Here is a 17,955-nt window from a genome sequence, read left to right as displayed (position 1 = left end):
TTGCATGGCATTCTTTGCCTCGTCCGTTGCGCTTAAACAAATCTCTACGCCCCCAACCGCTGCTGCATGGGTTCGTTGAGGAAGCCACCCGGATCGATTTCCTCCTCACAATTATACGTGCTATCAGATCTTCTCTCAACATTGCACTCAAGCACCTTGGGCATCTCTGAATCTCCGGATGGCTCCCTTTCTCGCCATATAAATCTAGAAATCCAGCTACCATCTCTGGGAATGCCTTGGATGAAGCCTGCGTGCTTTACTCCGATTCCAATGCCAGCAGCCTTTGCGCGTTCTCTAGATCATTTCTGCACCATGGGTTTAGGTTCTAGCAGACCGCAATCCATTGCAAACGAGATGGCAAAACCCGAAGGTTCTCGAAGAGATTATGGTGTTAATTGTCAACAACACAAGAAATGGCACATGGATGCTTTAGGTCGGAACGTCGCCATACCAATTGTCTCACAGTATCCTCATGTGGCCGCTGTGGCGACCAGAACATCTATGCTATGGCAGCGTTTTCCCATTAGCCTTAGGTGTTACGCGCGGTAAAGCATTGTTCAAGTTGAAGCGGGAATTGATGGCCTTTCTGAAGAAGTCGATACCGTCTTGGTCAAACATATCCTCCATTCGACTGTAGCTAAGTTTTGGAGGCCATTTCGATCTGATGTGTCCAACTCCTTGAACCTCAAAGCAGCGTTCGTAGTATCTATTCGCTTTTTTGTCTCCAGAATTTCGGTGAAAATTAAGAGAAGAACGAATAGCTATGTCGCTATTGAGGACTGCCCGGCTATTAGGCTCTCGAGGTGGATATTCTTTCCGTAATCGTCCGTGACCGCATATCTGACTTCATTTGCCACAATGGATTCCAATGTCGCATCAGAATTGTTGTCACCAGCCTCCTCCGCAAGGAAAACTTCGGGTCAGAGGTCAAGTTCATGGTATAGTTGAGTACAATAATCGGCGACAGCACAGGCTAACCCATTAAAGTAGCGCACGTCGAGATAAAGGTAGGCGAACTCGCGATATGTTCCTGCAGTCGCAATGTTAGGACGGCTTGTAGTTCAGCAGTTCTCAGAAACCATGTTAGACAATCATGTTATTGCTCATGATAAGTCGGGCGTTGCGTGTTCTCGACCATACATCGCCATTTGAGTCAGGGCTATAGCAAAACTAGGCCATCTCGACGGACTTAGCGAACTCGACTTGATGACGGATGCCTTTGTCAGCGAAGCGAACTCTGTTGTCTGTTGGACAGACACCCCCATGTAGTCTTTCCTGCAGACATTCTCCATCAATGGCAGCGGCAAAGTCATTTGTCTTTCTGAGAAGGATCCTGAGAAAGAAGTCAGGTTCGCTGGTCTGGACGGAACTAGGGGAATCAGTGGTGTTTCTGATATCCAAGTTGGATAGAAGTAGGATTTGGACAAGGATTATTCAAAACCACAAAGCTTTCTGTCGCTTGTCTTCGGCCAAAGTGGGTTCCGCAACTAATAGCTACCGGCACAGCAACTAGATCGACGACCACCACATCGCCAAGCCGATCTGTTTGAAACTTCAAGGACCTAGGCAAGTTCAGCTGCACCTATGTATCCCGTCCGTGAACGGTATGCCGGTGTCTTGAATATTTCGAGAAGTCTGAGCCTGCTCCGGCCCTCACTGACAAGAACAAGTGATCTCTTTAGTCTTCATGGCGTCACAGAATGGAGCGGGATCTTTTCCTAGATTTATATTTGTGATGGGAAGCTTCCTGCGATAGTGGCCGACATCTACAAGCGAGTTGGTAAAGGCAAAGGCGCGTATGTTGCTTTTTGTCACGGACCAGACATAAACATTGGACCTCTGGAAACGGCTTTTCACATGCGCTATCAGGTGAGTTGCGCATTTTTCACTCCTACAGACCGCTTCTTTTTCTCTGTTGTGATTGGAATAGCATAAGCTATTTAAACCTACTTACTTGGTTGATGTGCAATCTGCTACGTGCTATTCGTGACTTTGTCTGCGCGAGTGGGGCGAATCCGACATTGTGTCGGTTGACATGGGCCATCCGTATTCGTACGAAGTACTTTCTCACCTGAAGTAATACCTACAGGCGGCAGACATCTCCCAAGTCAGGATAGCTTCAGTGGGCTTTCTCATTAATGAGAATCAAAGCCGCAGATAATAGAGGGCTTTCAGTTGGCCAAAGCCTCCTCCGAGCGAAGTACACCACGTAACCAAGTCACAAGGTATAGCAACTGCCTTACTTGAACATTGATGCGTCAGCAAAGTCGAGATCCCACAAAATTTTGCTGTATCAGTGCGCTCAGTGTCGGACTTTCAATGAGACCAGAGTTCCAGACTGCGGTAAATGTGTTGTTCTCACAGTGTCCCGCGACCAGCTACCGATCGAACGATAATCAGGCGTGCGGGTCATGCTCCGGCGACCATGAGCATACCGTCCCGACTTGGCAATTTTCTCGGCCGGGCCGGAACACCTCCGGAGATAATGCGTCGATTGAGTAGCGTTTGCCCGTAGGCCGTGCACAACTCAGTCAATAGTGAGAAACAAGGTTGATGGAGGGTCAACGAGCGAAAAGTGAGGGGCCGTTTCCCTAGATGCAGCAAATTGCCCAGCTAATGCATATTCCATTGGAGTCGTTGGTTGATGGGAAGACTAGGCATCAAAGCTCATCGCCGAGTGGCTGTGAGATTTTGGGGCTGGAGTTTATGCTTCGGCCGGAGGTTTTTTTGTAAATCCGACAGCTGGGTGGATCGCTTCCGGGGCTGTCGCGACCTGGGAGATCATACCATAAGTTCTGTTGGATCGTCTGGCCCAGAGCCTAGATTAGTCGGGACCGAAGCCCCAATTTGCTACCCGAGAGCGAGCGGTGGACGATGTTTGCGTTGCCGCCACCAAAGACCAATCATCAAAGACAAACAAGGCCTGTGGAATGGACGCGCAACCATACCTCCTGTAGCAACCCGCCTACCCCTAGAGCAATTCTCAAGAACGTTGCCTATGCAGCAACACTCCAAATTCCGCAGTGCAGTGTGCTCATGGTATGTTGTCGTGAGATGATCAGTGCAATGATGTATTGATGCACTGAGACCTGTCATGAGCTCAGTAGCGCCCGCGATTTAGTGTCCCGGTTGTTCAGTGACAAATGTCTGTGCGTTGACAGTGTTGATTTTGGCATAAATTCGGACTTCGTAAAATCCAAGATTGACGTTGCTCATGTTACGGATAATACTATTGCCCGAGAACGTCTCTCTAATCTGGGGGACGGGGGATAACCTGATTATTAATGAGTCTGGAACTTGGTCAGCACTTAAGGAACGGTCAAGACACAGAGCGAACGTGGACGACCAACAGAACCAACAGGCCGGGGAACGGCCAGATGCTAATGAAAAAAAAAGTCCGGTGCTCGGCGAACGTAAGCACCGATACGCCGTCTAGCGGCCGGATCCATATTAGATAACTCCAACTAAGGGGGCCACCCCTTGCGCCCTCTACCGACGCATCGGAAGACTTTGCGGCCACACCAACGCCCAAGCCAACCCACTTCCCAGTTCAATCGTGGGTGCTTCCATACCTGAAGAGGAGGCTAGGTTGTCAACGAGGTAGCTTCGGCCCTTCGCTACCTCGCATCTTGGACTTAGCTCCGAGATCATATACGGCAGCCTGGAAGAAACTCGAAGCCATCCATGTCGCTTTAGACTCAATAAGAGTCACGACGAAGAGGATGATGACGAATAATGGCATACAGAGCGCTCCGAGCCCCGGCGAGTTTGCCGTACCCCGTTAACCGTCCGTCTCGGCCGGCCTCCGCGCTCTTGAACCAATGGGTCTTCCTTTATCTCCTGGCGCCACATAGGGAGCCACATGGGCAAACATAGGATCTTCGTTTTTATGGTCCTCTTTAAGACTACGAATCTCCCCATTGTTAAATTCAGCCCTACCCCTTGGCACATTACCAGTTCTTTTCCTTTCACACGACGTCCTCAGGAGATCGACTACCCAACTACACTTGATTCGGCCCTCAGCATATCTAACCCAGCTGTGCGATATCGCCTCTCTATTGTAACTTGCCAGACGAATCAGAACGAAAAACTCGATAGCCATGTCACCCAACAACGTCCCACAGAGGACACCACTCTCACAATGGAGCGCTGCTCAACGGAAGGGTATCATCATACCTATGGTCATGTCATCGATACTGATCTTGGTTCTCGTCCTTGCCAACATGTCATATCTCTTTGGAGCAACATTCGAGCAAGGGAAGCGCTCACATGCACTCAAGATTCTGGCCGTTGACCTGGATGGGGGCGCCATTGGTTCAGCAATTGTAGGCGCATCCAAGAGCCTCCAAGCTGCCAACTTCCCAACCATCGAGTTTGGTTCCGCCTCGAAATACTCAACTCCCGCAGCGGTCAAGAACGCGGTATGCAAAGGAGACTATTGGGGAGCCATCTATATCAACGTGGGCGCGTCTGCGAAGCTCGCCAGCGCCATCAACGGCACCTCGACCGCAGCCTACAATGCCGCCGACTCAGTCACATACACCTACAACCAGGCCCGATACCCTGCGATCGCCGATTCCACCATTAACAGCAACATTCAAAAGGTCGTCGGCGCATCGAGGGCCTTCTACTACCAGTCGCCCAACGGCACGGCTGCCCTCCGATCCCTGAATACTACCAACCCGGCAGCCATCGCCGCCTACCTAAACCCGATCTCGTCCACCCCCGACCTCATTGGCGCCCAGACGCAAGCGAGTCGCGTCTTCTTCAACACCGTCAACATCATCGTCCCCACCCTCGCCCAGTTCTTCTTCATCTTGGCCCTGAACGGCATCGGCATGAGCTCCGGCCTCCTCGCCAAGATGAGAGTCCGCGACGTCTGGCTCATCCGCTTCACCATTGGCAAGATCTACGGCTTCCTCACCGCCGTCACTGTCACGGGATATCTCTGGGCTTTTAGGGAGAACTGGGCCGTCGGCGGCCCCGAGTTCGGCAAGACTCTCCTCGTCTTCTGGCTCTACATGGATGTGCAGTGGCAGGTCCTCGAGTCTCTCATCGGATCCTTTGTGCCCATGCAGCTCATCCCGTTCTTCTTCCTCACCTGGATGCTCACCAACGTCGCGAGTAGCGTGTTCCCCTTTGAGATCATGGCGGGCTTCTACAGGATCGGCTACGCCTTCCCGGCGCACGAGATCTACTCTCTCCTGGTGCAGGCGTGGACTGGTTGCGCTGATCAGACGCGCGTGGCCCTGCCTGTTCTCTTCTCCTGGTGGCTCGTGGGTCACGTCGGCTCCGTCTTCTCCATCCGCAAGCGTTGCGCTGACGCCGCGGCCATTGTTGCGGCCGGTGCTGCCGCTGCCGCTGCTGCAAAGGCGCCGGCCCAGCAAGACGACACCGTCTCTATCCCTCCTCGCTCTGCTAGCACGGAAGTGACTTTGCAGTCCGATGAAGAGCAAGTCAGAAACGAGAAATGAATGATGGAGCCGCAAGAGATTTCTTAGAAACGGAGTCGAATTTGGCTGCTGATGTAATTGAAGATTTATGCGACGTCACAGCGGACGGTACGCTTGATACCCAGCATAACATGGAGTTATTGGATTCTGCATCGAGACCATTGTATAGTGTGTTATGTTTGCTTTGAATGTTCGGATGATATAGACTCAATTTAGACATAGCACCTTCTCTTACAAGGGATTAATTCAACTCATCTTAGTCTCTTAGAAGTGGCCTTCTTGACGCCGAATCGTTGTGATTTATTGAATGCGGGAGATACTTATCTCAGTTCCAAAGAGTCTGCAATCGACTTGATCATGGGGGCATGTCTCTTGTTTCATAGAACAAATAGGGGCCTCATTCCCAAACTATCTAGCTGCGATGGATTCCTTCACTTCTTATGCTAAGAATAGATATTGACTAACTGATAACGGTCTTTTATGGACAGATACCTCAGTGTTCTATCTGGATAAAAACGCCTCTTCCATAAGTAATATGTTTGTTGAGTAGATTTAAAAAGTCTTGGTGAGAGAGAGATAAGGATGGTCGTTGTGATAGCAAAAGAGGGGTTTATAAGTTAATGCATCACCTACTTTTTTTTGGCTATCATCGCCTCAGTGCGTGTCCGTTATTTCGAGTCGTTGGGCCTGGTCAAGGTTACCACTTCGACACCTTCATGGTCTCGTTCATCCAGATTTCGGTCTTCAAAGCAGTTCCGTAGTGAGGAAGATCGGCCGGCTCGGCACGGGCGCCTGTTCGTCCGTTCTTTGTTTGTTAGCAAAACAGCATACGGAGGCAAACCGGAAGCAGAGATGCATCAACACAGACCCGGCGACGTCAACGAAACATCCAACAATGATGAAAATTCAAATTGTAGCCTAATTCAAAGACGTTCAGAGACGCAGTGCTGCCCTACAAGGCTAGCCATTGGCGATATCTTGCGGGGTAATGTTAAATATCGTGGCCGACGTCTGTGTGGATGCATTGTTCTGAACGCGTTCCGTGTTTCGCTGCGCCATAGCGTCTTCGTCTGTGTTCAAATCAGGGTTCCAAGATGGCCAGACCCGTCGTGGCTTTTGCATGTTATTCAGAGCCATTCCTCTGAGTTGCTTCAATGTGAAGCTGTCTTCCGACTTTTGGATCTGGTCACTATTTCCTGCCTACTCACACAATCAAGGCCCAACATGGAGCTCAACGCTACAGCCACACATAATTCTCGACAGGTCAACCCAGAAAGTATGGACTATCAGCCACAAGAAGCCACGCAACCCGCTCCCGTGCAGGCCGCGAGATCATCAGCGGGTTCCAGCTTCTTCGAACCACTCTGGCGACGCAACGACGAGAAGAGTGGCAACCGAGGCTTCGAGGGTAACCAGAAATCCCACTTCAGCAGCCGCAGCAGCTCGGTGACAGACATTGACAGGAGGGTAAAGCATGGAGAGACTTTCCAGACGAGCTTTGAAGTGGATGCACCCGAGGGTATCCTGTATAGAAATGGACAGCTTATCCTCCAGCCGGCGCCAACTAAGGATCCGCGGGATCCCCTCAACCTACCAATGTCCCGCAAAGTCCTAGGATGCTTCTGTCTCTGCTGCTTCGGCGCGCTGGCCGCTGCCGCTGAGCTGATTCTCGGTGCCATGTTGCCCGTCTTTGCTCTCGAATACGCCGGCCTCGATCCGAAGATCCTCAAGCCCCTGACCGACAGCGGTGGTCTTCCGGCGGGCCTCGACCCCCTAAAGGTCCTTTCGAATCTGCCGAGTGCGCCGCCAATCTTTCAAATCTACCTCTTGGCTTCACTACCGGTTCTGGTCATTGGTTTGGCCAACTTGGTTCTCGTTCCAATGGCCATCTCTGTCGGCCGTCGTCCAGTTGTTCTCAGCACCGGTGTTGTTGCCATCATTGGATGTCTCTGGGCAGGCAGCAGTCAGTCGCTGCAGTCACATCTTTTCGCTCGTTGCGTCCAAGCTGTTGGCGCTGGCACGGTTGAGAGCTTGATTCCGTTCATTATCCAGGATATGGTCTTTGTGCACCAGCGCAATGCGTGGATTTCCAGCATCTTTGCCGCTCAGGGTCTTATCATCATTGTTCTTGGGATCGCGGCGCCATACATGATTATCGACTTGAGCTGGCGGTGGATGTACTACATCACGGCCATTGGCGCGGCAGTCTTCCTCGTTGGTGTTTACTTCTTCATGCCTGAGACCAGATGGCAACGAACACGTGCCGAGATGAGTAAGTCAGAAGCATTCAGATTCTTTGGGGGTATCGGCTGACCATGAACTTTTAGATGGCATTCCCCGCAACGAGATCGGCCATGAGCGCAGTCCTAGGACGTTCCGTTACAACATTGCTCTCTTCCATGGCAAGATGGACTGGCGCAAGGGCTGGAATGCTTTTGTTGACACTCTTCGCACGTTTTTCTACCCTCAAATCTTCTTCATCACCATGCTTAACAGTGTGATGATTGCGTGTGCTTTCGCTGCTGGTTATACCGTGGCCCCAGCTCTCTTGACAGCACCCTGGTCGTAAGTAATCAATTCTCAAACTTGGATGAGAGCCCCGACTAACGCCGATACAGATGGGACTTCATGAACCTTGGCCTCTGCCTCGTGCCGGTCCTCATCGCCGCTATCGCTGTTGCCTTGGTCACTGGAAGTGCTGCCGACTGGATGGCGAACCGCATCGCGAAGAAACGGGGAGTCCGCGTCCCTGAAAACCAACTTGTGAACCTCATCATCCCGACTCTCGCCGGTATTGTTGGCTCCATCATCTTTGGTCTGGCTGGCTCGAACCAGGCAGAGTATTCCTACTTCACGTTTCTCACAGGCCTTGGCCTCATGGCGTTCGGCTTTTTGGGCGCCAACACCATTGGCGCGGTCTACGTCCTTGAGTGCTACCCTCACCTCGCCGGCCCAGCACTGGTCAACATCGCCTCGTTCAGAGGCTTGCTGGCTTTTATTCTGTCATTCAAGATCTCCGACTGGGTGGTGGATATGGGCTACTTTGACGCGATGATGATTTACACCGGGCTGATCAGCGCCTTTGCTGTTTTCGTTCCCGTGGTGTATTTCTACGGGCCTGCTTGGCGCAGGAGATGGCCAGCCGAGCATTTCGGTGATCACATTTGACAAATGATATGTGCCAACTAAGATGGATTTTACGGACAGGGGATTTGTATGAGTACTAATGACTTGGGAAGAAGTTTTGCGTTTGTTTGACTTGCTATTTATGTATAATATTGTACTACTGCTCGATGCTCGATGATTGATCGCCCTGGGCGTGGGGACCCAAAGAAAATTACAGAGACAAAACGTACGGGGAGAAGCTCGCTGTGTATAATCAGGTATTCGTGAAATAAAAAGGCATGCAAGCCCGGTAATCCACCTCATCTCGTCTCCCTTCACTCACTCGTCGAATACGTCAGATGTGAAAAAGCTCCGAAGAGCCAAGTACCATAAGCTGCAGGAGAGGGCGACCGGTTGCCAGTTGGCAGCAGCGCCCGGGCCACATGCAGAACTCCCAACTTCTCACCTACACCACCTTGCTCCAAAAACTCATGATCACCACCCTCTCATCATAACAACTCATCATCGCCACCCTCTCTTCATAACAACTCAAAAAATAATGAGACAGAGCAAAAGAGAGACTCCTCGACGGGGAATTGAACCCCGGTCCCCTGCGAATCGTGGGATTTCCCCGGTGACAAGCAGATATCCTCACCACTAGACTATCGGGGATGGGTGGATGTTGACATCCAGTGATAGTTGGTTGGGAGCGGATCTGAGTTGAGGCAATAAGTAACGTAGGGCACGACCCTACGCTAACCTGAGGGCTCGGTCGGATCTTGGTCGGCGACGACTGCCGTCCGACTGCCTCATTCTGGCTGCAATTCGGGTCGACGGTGCCTCCTGTGCGTCTGCTAGCCATTTCTATGCCGGGCAACCTGTCTTGACGTCTCCTCTAAACGATCAATCATCCAGTGCGATCATGTGTGAGTATGGTGTGAGGTTACACAGAAGACTGGATGAACCCGTGAAAACGCTGTCTAGAGACTTGGCAGACAGAGGCCTAATTTGGCAATCGGCACTGTTCCCATTCGCTGAGCGCGCCGAACAGGGATTTCGTGGCGGCATTAATGCAAACCTACTCCTTACTACGGTTTTCTCCTCTACTTTCTTTCATCTTTTTATATGCCCTGATCCAACGCCAGGTCGAGATAATGCGCATCCTACACATAGATTATGGATTGTAAGCAGGAAGATCCAAGGCGCCGGGGCCTATGAATTTGGATGAATCATTCAATACAGAGACTTGGCGGACCTCATCACAGGCTGCAGTTGACGCTTTCATGGGATGGTTTACCCGCAAACACTTCAATCCTTTGATCTATTTTTGCACCCGACTACTATCTATGTACTTGAATTGAAAAAAGTGCGACGAGCACCCTCGCAGATGAGATACCGGCTAATCCTTGCTTGGCGACTTCCAGCTCTCACGCAGGGCGTCCCCAGCTTCAGGAGTTATAAGCTCAGCCGTGTTGTAAACCAACATCTGGGACTGAACTGTCAGGCGATGTTTGATTGCCAACAACCATGAAGTCTCGCCTCCAAATATCCCAGTGATCGCTCTTCGTCGGGTCTCCAAAGGGACTCAGCGCAGCAACTCGCATACTGTCGATGCCTCGTTAGATCTCTACATCGAGAAATGTAACCATCCGAGAGACTTACGTGTAGTTTCCAGGTTTGATCTTCGAGCCGTCAGAGAACCTACCAAGCCACCAAGCCCTCCAGGGTGCATAGTTGTAATCTTCCCTCGAGAGCTCTCCCAGGGGACCCCGGATGAGGTCGAATTCGTTGTCGTTATCGGGGTCAAAGACGGTAGCGTGCCTTTCGTTGTCCTGTGTACAAATAAGCGCTATTCAGGTGCGAATGTGCCGCATAGTGAAGGCGTGGTGTTATCAGATGAGATGAACTTACCCAGGTCGCAGCATGTCCAACAAATCCACCTTTTCCAGGAACCGGCGGATACGTCCCCCAGCTCTTCTCTTCCCATCCGCGCCCAAAGATATCCCAGCGTAGAACAGAGCAACCCCATCGGAAGTTCATGTAGAGTTTCGGAAAATCCTGTGATTCCAGGGAAAGGTCAAAGGAGAAGCTAGCGAGCAATACATCAGCGAGGTTACTGGAAGGGGTATATCAGCAGGGTCTTACTTGGTCTTGTATACCATAGGAGTGTCATCCGTTCCCGAGTTGATATACGGGTATTCGTCGACAAACATCTTCTTAAAGGTCTTGCGTAGATCGGAGGCGATGCCCATGTAAGGCACCGAGAGCTGCTCCCCGTTGGAGCCGTGGATGCGAATCTTGCCGCTGTAAAGGGGCATGGCTGAATGGTTTCCGCCTTTGGGGTGTTCGAATGTGAATCTGGACCAAGGCATTAGTTGACGGTGGTAATAAGAGAACGCGACGTGGTGTACCTACTTTGCCTCTCTGGTCTCTCCTGGACCAACGGTTAACTCCTTGGGAAACGTCACGTTCGGGACCAACGGCGTAGCCAATGGAACCAACCCCGTATACTGGGGGCCCACCTTGATGTTGTCCCTATCACCGAGGACCTCGTACGTCCCTGCAGTCTCGACGCAAAAGCTGTACGTAATCGGACCAGTGCAATTGTTCGTAATCATGAGAGAGTGCAAAGCGCGGAAGTTTGTTGTGTCGTTGAGCGCAAACTTGGCGTACGAGAGCTCGGTCCGGTAGTCCAGAACCTTGGTAGCGTTGACCAAGCCGTTGCCTAGTTGGAAGATTGGGGCACGCGTCGTCCCATAGTCTGTCATGTTCAGCCCATTATTCCACGGAAGCGAATCGCCACTGGACAGGATTCTGGCTGAGAGCATCTTGCCGAACCCGGTGCCGTGGACCTTTCTGCCGCCGTGCTTCGAGATGAAGAGTGCAGCTATACCTGCCACGTACGGCGTAGCCATTGACGTGCCCGACTTTAAGCCATATTTCCCCTGCGGGATGGTGGAAAAGATGTTGCTTCCTGGAGCTGCAATATCTGGTTTGATCTGGAGATCGTACAGTCCACCCATGGAAGTGAAGTAGGAGCTGACAACGGCGGGGTTCTTCAAGTTAACCAGACCCGAACCGGACTCGTTGAAGAACCGGGCCGTAACCCTAGCCCCTTTTGCGAGCGCGGCAAGGATCTCGACCCCAACAGCATGCTCCGTGATGCCCTCTGTACGATAAACGTCATAGCTGTTGGGCATCGGGAAAGTTTCGTTGTCGTTGAACAGCAGCATGTACTTGGCGCCGGCAGACTGAAGGGCATATCGTTTGTTGAAACCGTTACAGCCACCACGGGGAACCATAGCAAGAGCACCAGTCAAGTTTACCGTCCCCGGTGGCAAGAAGCGGCATCCGATTGTGGTGTTGAGAGGGTCAAAGGACAGCGCGGTGATGGGAAGACTCGAGTTGAGGGGGAAGCTGTGTGTGAGGCCACCATAGAAGAATCCGTACCTCGACTTGTTGACGTCGCCGTTTCCGTAGTCAAATGTCACCTCAAAGGGCATCCCAGGGACGTAAGAGGGCTCAGTAGACGCCACTGAGAGTACGCTTCGTCCGGCTTGACCGTTTTCCCCGAGGAAAGCACCGCCTTCACCCGTGTTGCCCGCGGAAATCGTCACGACAACGCCTTGATCCACGAGACGGGAAGCAATCTCGGCCCAGGCGTTGGACGAGAACCCTCCACGACCTCCGATCGAGGCGGTGATGATGTCGGCCTAGCATGGGGTCAGATGAGAGAACAACCGGTTGATAATTGTGACCAAATTTACGCCATCATTATGAGCCATTAAGAACGCCTCAATCAGCGTCTCTTCATCTGTATCGCCACTCTGTAGTCACAGTCAGCATGGGCCTGAAAGCCATGGTCTTTTTCTTACCGTCCCGGAAAAGACCTTGTAAGACAAGATGTTAGCTTCAGGAGCAACTCCCTGCCAGCTATGACCTTGTTAGTCTCCTGATCCAAGCATCGCAAGCGCTTACTAACGTATCTGACTGTCCGGCAACGATCCCAGAGACATGGGTGCCATGCCCACCGAGAGAATCTTGTTCGTATGGGTTCTTGTCAGGCCGTTTGTGTCCATCACCACTAGGCCAGTCTTATCACGTTTCCTTGTAAGCCCATGCTGTGTGAAGATGTGCTGGTGATCCTGATCTCACCTGAGTCGCCGACGAGATCATATCCGCCCATGACCTTGAAGCCCTCACCGAAACCACCACCAAGCTAGGATGTCAGCTGGCAATCGCTAGTCAGGAAGGGAACCGGAACTCACAGCGGGATGTGTATAGTCAACACCAGCATCAACAACAGCCACTTTGACACCCTTGCCTAGGATTCCTCTCTCATGAAGCCTTTGAACACCAGTGATGCCGTGAATGTTGTAGTTGTTCCCCGAGACACCTCCACTGAACTCCTGGCCATTCTCGACCACGGCCCTCTGGACTCTGCGCGATGGCCAAACGTTGCTCGCACCCCGGAGAAAACGCAGGTCCTCCTCGTCGTTGCCCGTCAACTCGACGCTGACTCCGGTAAAGACAGGACTGCGGAAACTTCTGTACACTGTCGCACCGGTGAAAGCGGATAGCTGTGTCTCGAGCTGCTTGAGATCCGAGTCCTATGATGATTGATCTCAGCGATGTCTCGGAGCCACCAGAATAATTACAACTTACTTTCGCGAGCTCCACGATGAAGCGTCTCGTTCCGGAGGATCGATTCCCGTTCGGAGTCTGCTGCTGTCGTCCAAAACGAGCCAGACTCGCGCCCGTGAAGGACAAGATCGCGACTGCAGTTGTCAGGCGCATGATGGCTAGCTTGGAACGAAAGGTAGCTCTTGAAGTTGTCAAGTAGAGCACTGAGAGATTAGGTGGAGGAGAAGGCCTTACTCTCATCATATGTATTGCTGAAAGTTCTGCTGCGCCCTGAAAGGTGAATGGGCATGCTGTTCTAGCAGACCCATGTGAGATACCGGGTGCGAGGGCACCTGCATGCTTGCCTCGTTCAAGATTCATATTGAAAACAAACATAATACCCGTTTACACGGCAAACAGGTTCTCCGACACTTTCTTTGTCCGGTCCGGAGCGGTGAGATGGTGATAAACGTGCCACCAGTCTCAAGACATGCCTCAGAACGGGGTTTCAGGTGGCTCTGCAGCTGAAGTACTTCAAGAGGCAGCGGGTCAGTTCAAAAGTTTGGCAGTAAGGTACATTATTGTTCTTCACGTTGACCATTGGTGGTCAAGCGGCACTTGGTGATGGACTTCGGTTCACAAGACACGAAAATACGGCAGCCTCTCTTTCGCATATCCTTCCGTCTGCAATATGGGGCAGACAGCCTGGCAGATCTTGGCTACCCGCATGACCTGTTCTGTTCACAGTATTCGTGTGGAACAGGCGATGATGAGTAGCAGTGAGATCCTCTAGCAGCACCACGTACCTCATCCAAATGAACATCAGTAGGCGGCAATGAACCTGATTCAAGCGGTTAGTCGGGTACCAGCAGGGGCAAACAGGCAGTAAGGCAAAGACACAGATGAGTTTGCAGGTACGGCCGAAGGTAAGAAGATCATGCCGTTTTTGGAGTCACGATGCCGACGGGTATAATTGATAGGGTTTGGCGGAGCGACTGAATCCGCCGGGATGTCGCCTAACCCGTTTATCTGCCTGTCATTTTGTGGTCAGAGAGCATGACAGCAGTTGCAGACGCCAGGTAGTCGATAGAGATAGCAGAGCCTAGGTTTCACGGCGGGATGAGGATGTTCCACAGCCCCTGGATCAAGTCCAAATTTCCGTATTGCAAACCTCGTGGCAGACGAAGTCGGGACGGAAAGTACAGCAAACGGACTGTAAGCTTGGACAGCAATCATTACACGACACGCGTCTACCTGAACGAGAAGACAACCATACGAGTTAAAGGGAAGGCTGACAACATGAATATCGGAACGAATAACACAAACACATCTCTTTATTTCTTGGCTGACCGAATGCCCTTGAGCTTCGCCAAGAGACCAGCTATTTTGGCCTTGAGGACTGGACTGGGGCCTTCATCAGCGCCAACCAGTCTTCGAACTAGGATATTATACATGCCGCCGAAAGCGAGTGCGATCGCCGTCGAGGTGAAGATGATGACATTGTAAGGCATGCTAAAGTCTGGTGTGGGCAGATTCAACAGCAGCGTGGTAGTGCGTGTACTTTGCGTACGGGGGCTGAGAGTAGTAATGACTGCCGCGGCAATGTCGAAACCGCGATTGGCGTCGGGTGGGTACTCGGTGTAACGAAGAATTGACTTTTCAAAGTCGTAGGTGAGAAAGACTGTAGAAGCGGGAGGGATACGCATCCGCAGCTCAAGCTGTGTGCCTCTGGCACGGTCGACAGCCGGGCGGTAGTAAATGTCCTCGACAATCGACGGCTGCGAACCTGACGATCCCTCGATACGCGCGTTGAGAGTATGGAGGTAAACTCGCATAAACCAAGGAAGCGATTCCATGTAGATGAACTCGACCTCCGTGTCCTTGCTTGGGTTCGTAAGAATGGCTTGCATACCGCCATGCTCTTGTCCGTGTCCAGTGAAGCTGCGCTCAGCGTAGATGAGAGGAGTGGGCGGTTCGACCAATTCCTTGGTAGGATCCTGCCCCTCCTTGTCTTCCAAGGGGAGAACAATTTCTAGCTCTGAATCTGCACCAAATTTGAAGCAGCGCGATGCTCCATTGGGGTTCAAGATCTCCGTAGCTCCGCCAGACGTATACACACCTCGGGTGTGGGGAACCTCAATACAGACTGGAGGTACATCCTCGTCTGTCAGAGGGCATGTGCCTTTGATCGACTTTCCGAAAATTTGGGACAGTGTCCATTCCTGACCAGTGGTAAGGCCGGTAGGATAGCATGTTTCGTCGTTGTGATAAGGCTTGGAGGTATCGCACTTCAACTCGTGTCCAGGGGGTGGACGGGGAATCGGGTTGTCTCTTGGTCGCTTGGATCGGTCAATGTCGAGAACCATGTCAATAGTCTGCTCTATTTGTAGAATACACTCCTGGCCCTCGGGGCAGACAGGCTTGATATCGATGGCCATGCTTTGGAAGGAGGAATCGAAGAGCTTGTGGCCGTCTAGCAGACTCGAGATGCCCGCCTTTCCCTTGCAAGGGAGCAGCTTCAAGAAGGGTGTCAAGTTCTCTGTACACACCACCTCCTTTGGCAGAACGCCGTGGAGGAGCTGCATATTCGGGATGGACGCTTCGGGGTGGTCGCCCTCGGGTTGGAATGACATGACCGGTCGGGTGGTTCGGGTTCCGTCGACGAAGTTAAGCGATGCGCAGAAGAGTCCTGAAAGGGCATTGGTGAGGGTCAACCACTTCTGATCCGCCCTGCATGCGTGTAAGTATAATCCATCTACAGTATGACAAGTGAGTGACATACTCCTCGTCCGTCTCGGCCTCAAGCCATGCCCATAGCTCCACGCCCGTCCCGCCTTCGCGCTGACCATCCCAAGGCCGACTTCCCCAGCTCTCGGCATCCCATCTTCCCAAGCTGAATCTAAGATGAAGCTCTCTCGTCCCGGCATATTGAAGAATCTGACCCAGCGACCGAGGGAAGTATCGGAAGTTCTGCAAGTCGAAATCAGATAGCGATGTATTGGATCGGAAGTTGAAGCTCGCAAGGAGGGCGGACAGGGGCAGCGGGCGGAGGTTCAGCTGCTCGTGGTAATCCGCAGCCAGGCCAAAGGAGGCGAGGCAAAAGAAAAGAATGGCCGCCAGAAATTGGCGCATCATGAAGGGAGTGTCGCAGCGCAAAAGAACGAGATTCGCGTCTGCTGCGGTCTCTCCCCTGCACGGCGGCGCATGTAATGCCGTTGGAGGTGAGGTCGTGTAGGTGGTCGTATGAGGGATGTCTGGGCGGTGGATCCCGGCAGAATCCTTCTTATGTAACCACGCCTTGGGGAAAGTACCTTTTACAGCTCTCCACATTCCGCCCATGGTTCATCCCGCGCGACACGCCTTCTTCCCCAGAACTTCGCGAATTTCCTTACCTTCAATTTAAGATACCCAATTGACCCGTCCACAAAACTCCACGCCAAGCCACGATATATCGTATACTCAACAAATCTCGACAGACACTATCGAGCATCACATACAATGGCAGCAGAACAGAGAAAGCTGCTGGAGCAGCTCATGGGCGGCTCGGCTAGTACGCGGGCGGCCTCGCTCTCCATGACAGATCCTAAAGTCTGCAGATCATTCCTTGTCGGCACATGCCCTCACGACCTCTTCACGAATACCAAGCAAGATCTCGGCCCTTGCCCAAAGCAGCACTCTGAAGCACTCAAGGCCGAATACGAGGGACTGTCAGATAAGGAGAAGCAAAAGTACGGCTTTGAGTACGACTACATGCGCGACCTTCAAAAGTACATCGACGACTGCAACAGGAGGATAGACTCAGCACAGCGCAGACTCGAGAAGACGCCCGACGAGATCCGCCAAACAAATGCCTTGGTATGGCCTCAACACTCCCTCGCACTGCACTAGTTAATAGCTAACGATGTCACAGCTGAAAAGCATCGCTGAACTCTCCTCCACAATCCACAACGGCACCCTCGAAGTCGAAATCCTCGGAGAAATGGCCGAAGTATCCCGCGCGATCGACGAATTCTACCGAGTACGCCAAGCACAGCAAACAAAATTGGACCGCGAGAAGGAACTCAAGGCCCTGTCAGACACCTCGGGCCCGTCCGGCCACCAGAAGCTGCAAGTTTGCGACGTTTGCGGCGCCTACCTCAGTAGGCTGGACAACGACCGACGTCTAGCGGATCACTTTTACGGAAAGATGCATCTTGGCTACGCCCAGATGCGCAAGACCTTTGACGCGTTCCCCAAGGAGATGCGCCACCGCCAACGCGCACCGATGGACGACGACAACATGGGACCCGGCGGTCCCAGAGGTCCCAGGAGCGGTGGAGGGTACCGCGGGCGTGGTGGCAGGGGATACCGTGGCGGTGGCGGCGGTGGATGGTAGGCTCATCCGGGGAGGTGGAACGCTTTGAAGATGATCGCAGCTCAACCCGAACCAGAGGATGAAGAGTTGATGGGCGGCGATCCGAATTAGGAGCCTATGTCGACGTTGCCCGTCAGATCTCGAAAAAGAGCAGCATACTACCCTGAGCACTTGAAATATGACTGAGTATTGCGAAAGGAACCGACCGCCAATACTCTTCGATCCACGAGCCAAGCTTGTGGAACCCAAACACACAGACGTTCAGCATGATACTTGAAGGATGTAAAACGTGGGTGACGATACCACTGGAGGTTGATTTGCTTCATACTAAGTCTTTTAGGCCTACGATCACAACTGATCCAGTCGGCAACGGCATTGATTCCACGATGGCCAGCATCACGGGTCAAGATTGCGAAGGAC

At 52.2% G+C, this 17,955-nt stretch overlaps 5 protein-coding genes across 5 annotated transcripts; 3 read left to right on the top strand and 2 right to left on the bottom strand.

The window, feature by feature from the left end:
- Nucleotides 1–4,100: 4,100 nt before the first annotated feature.
- CPAR01_06725 (uncharacterized protein) lies at nucleotides 4,101–5,474 on the top strand (the record flags this gene model as incomplete). Its single annotated transcript, XM_060490996.1, has 1 exon — nucleotides 4,101–5,474. One exon carries the CDS (start codon nucleotides 4,101–4,103, stop codon nucleotides 5,472–5,474), a length of 1,374 nt encoding a protein of 457 aa, XP_060349870.1.
- A 1,203-nt stretch (nucleotides 5,475–6,677) lies between these two features.
- Nucleotides 6,678–8,621, top strand: CPAR01_06724 (major facilitator superfamily transporter; the record flags this gene model as incomplete). Its single annotated transcript, XM_060490995.1, has 3 exons — nucleotides 6,678–7,725; nucleotides 7,781–8,018; nucleotides 8,072–8,621. The coding sequence occupies 3 exons, from the start codon at nucleotides 6,678–6,680 to the stop codon at nucleotides 8,619–8,621; spliced, it is 1,836 nt and encodes a 611-aa protein (XP_060349869.1).
- Nucleotides 8,622–10,021: 1,400 nt separating this feature from the next.
- On the bottom strand, nucleotides 10,022–13,355 carry CPAR01_06723 (subtilase; the record flags this gene model as incomplete). The annotated part of the gene is made up of 11 exons (XM_060490994.1): nucleotides 10,022–10,163; nucleotides 10,221–10,390; nucleotides 10,470–10,647; nucleotides 10,704–10,916; nucleotides 10,974–12,271; nucleotides 12,326–12,385; nucleotides 12,434–12,491; nucleotides 12,541–12,652; nucleotides 12,714–12,777; nucleotides 12,827–13,168; nucleotides 13,224–13,355. The coding sequence occupies 11 exons, from the start codon at nucleotides 13,353–13,355 to the stop codon at nucleotides 10,022–10,024; spliced, it is 2,769 nt and encodes a 922-aa protein (XP_060349868.1).
- Nucleotides 13,356–14,515: 1,160 nt separating this feature from the next.
- Nucleotides 14,516–16,313, bottom strand: CPAR01_06722 (Gpi16 subunit; the record flags this gene model as incomplete). The annotated part of the gene is made up of 2 exons (XM_060490993.1): nucleotides 14,516–15,911; nucleotides 15,964–16,313. 2 exons carry the CDS (start codon nucleotides 16,311–16,313, stop codon nucleotides 14,516–14,518), a joined length of 1,746 nt encoding a protein of 581 aa, XP_060349867.1.
- Nucleotide 16,314: 1 nt separating this feature from the next.
- Nucleotides 16,315–17,556, top strand: CPAR01_06721 (uncharacterized protein; the record flags this gene model as incomplete). The annotated part of the gene is made up of 3 exons (XM_060490992.1): nucleotides 16,315–16,412; nucleotides 16,658–17,036; nucleotides 17,092–17,556. The coding sequence occupies 3 exons, from the start codon at nucleotides 16,315–16,317 to the stop codon at nucleotides 17,554–17,556; spliced, it is 942 nt and encodes a 313-aa protein (XP_060349866.1).
- Nucleotides 17,557–17,955: the final 399 nt, after the last annotated feature.

The sequence above is a fragment of the Colletotrichum paranaense genome, assembly GCF_030867605.1.
Source record: "Colletotrichum paranaense strain IMI 384185 chromosome Unknown Scaffold_5.1, whole genome shotgun sequence".
In the NCBI taxonomy this organism is placed as follows: Eukaryota; Fungi; Ascomycota; class Sordariomycetes; order Glomerellales; family Glomerellaceae; genus Colletotrichum; species Colletotrichum paranaense.
This window is presented reverse-complemented; position numbering and strand designations above follow the sequence as displayed.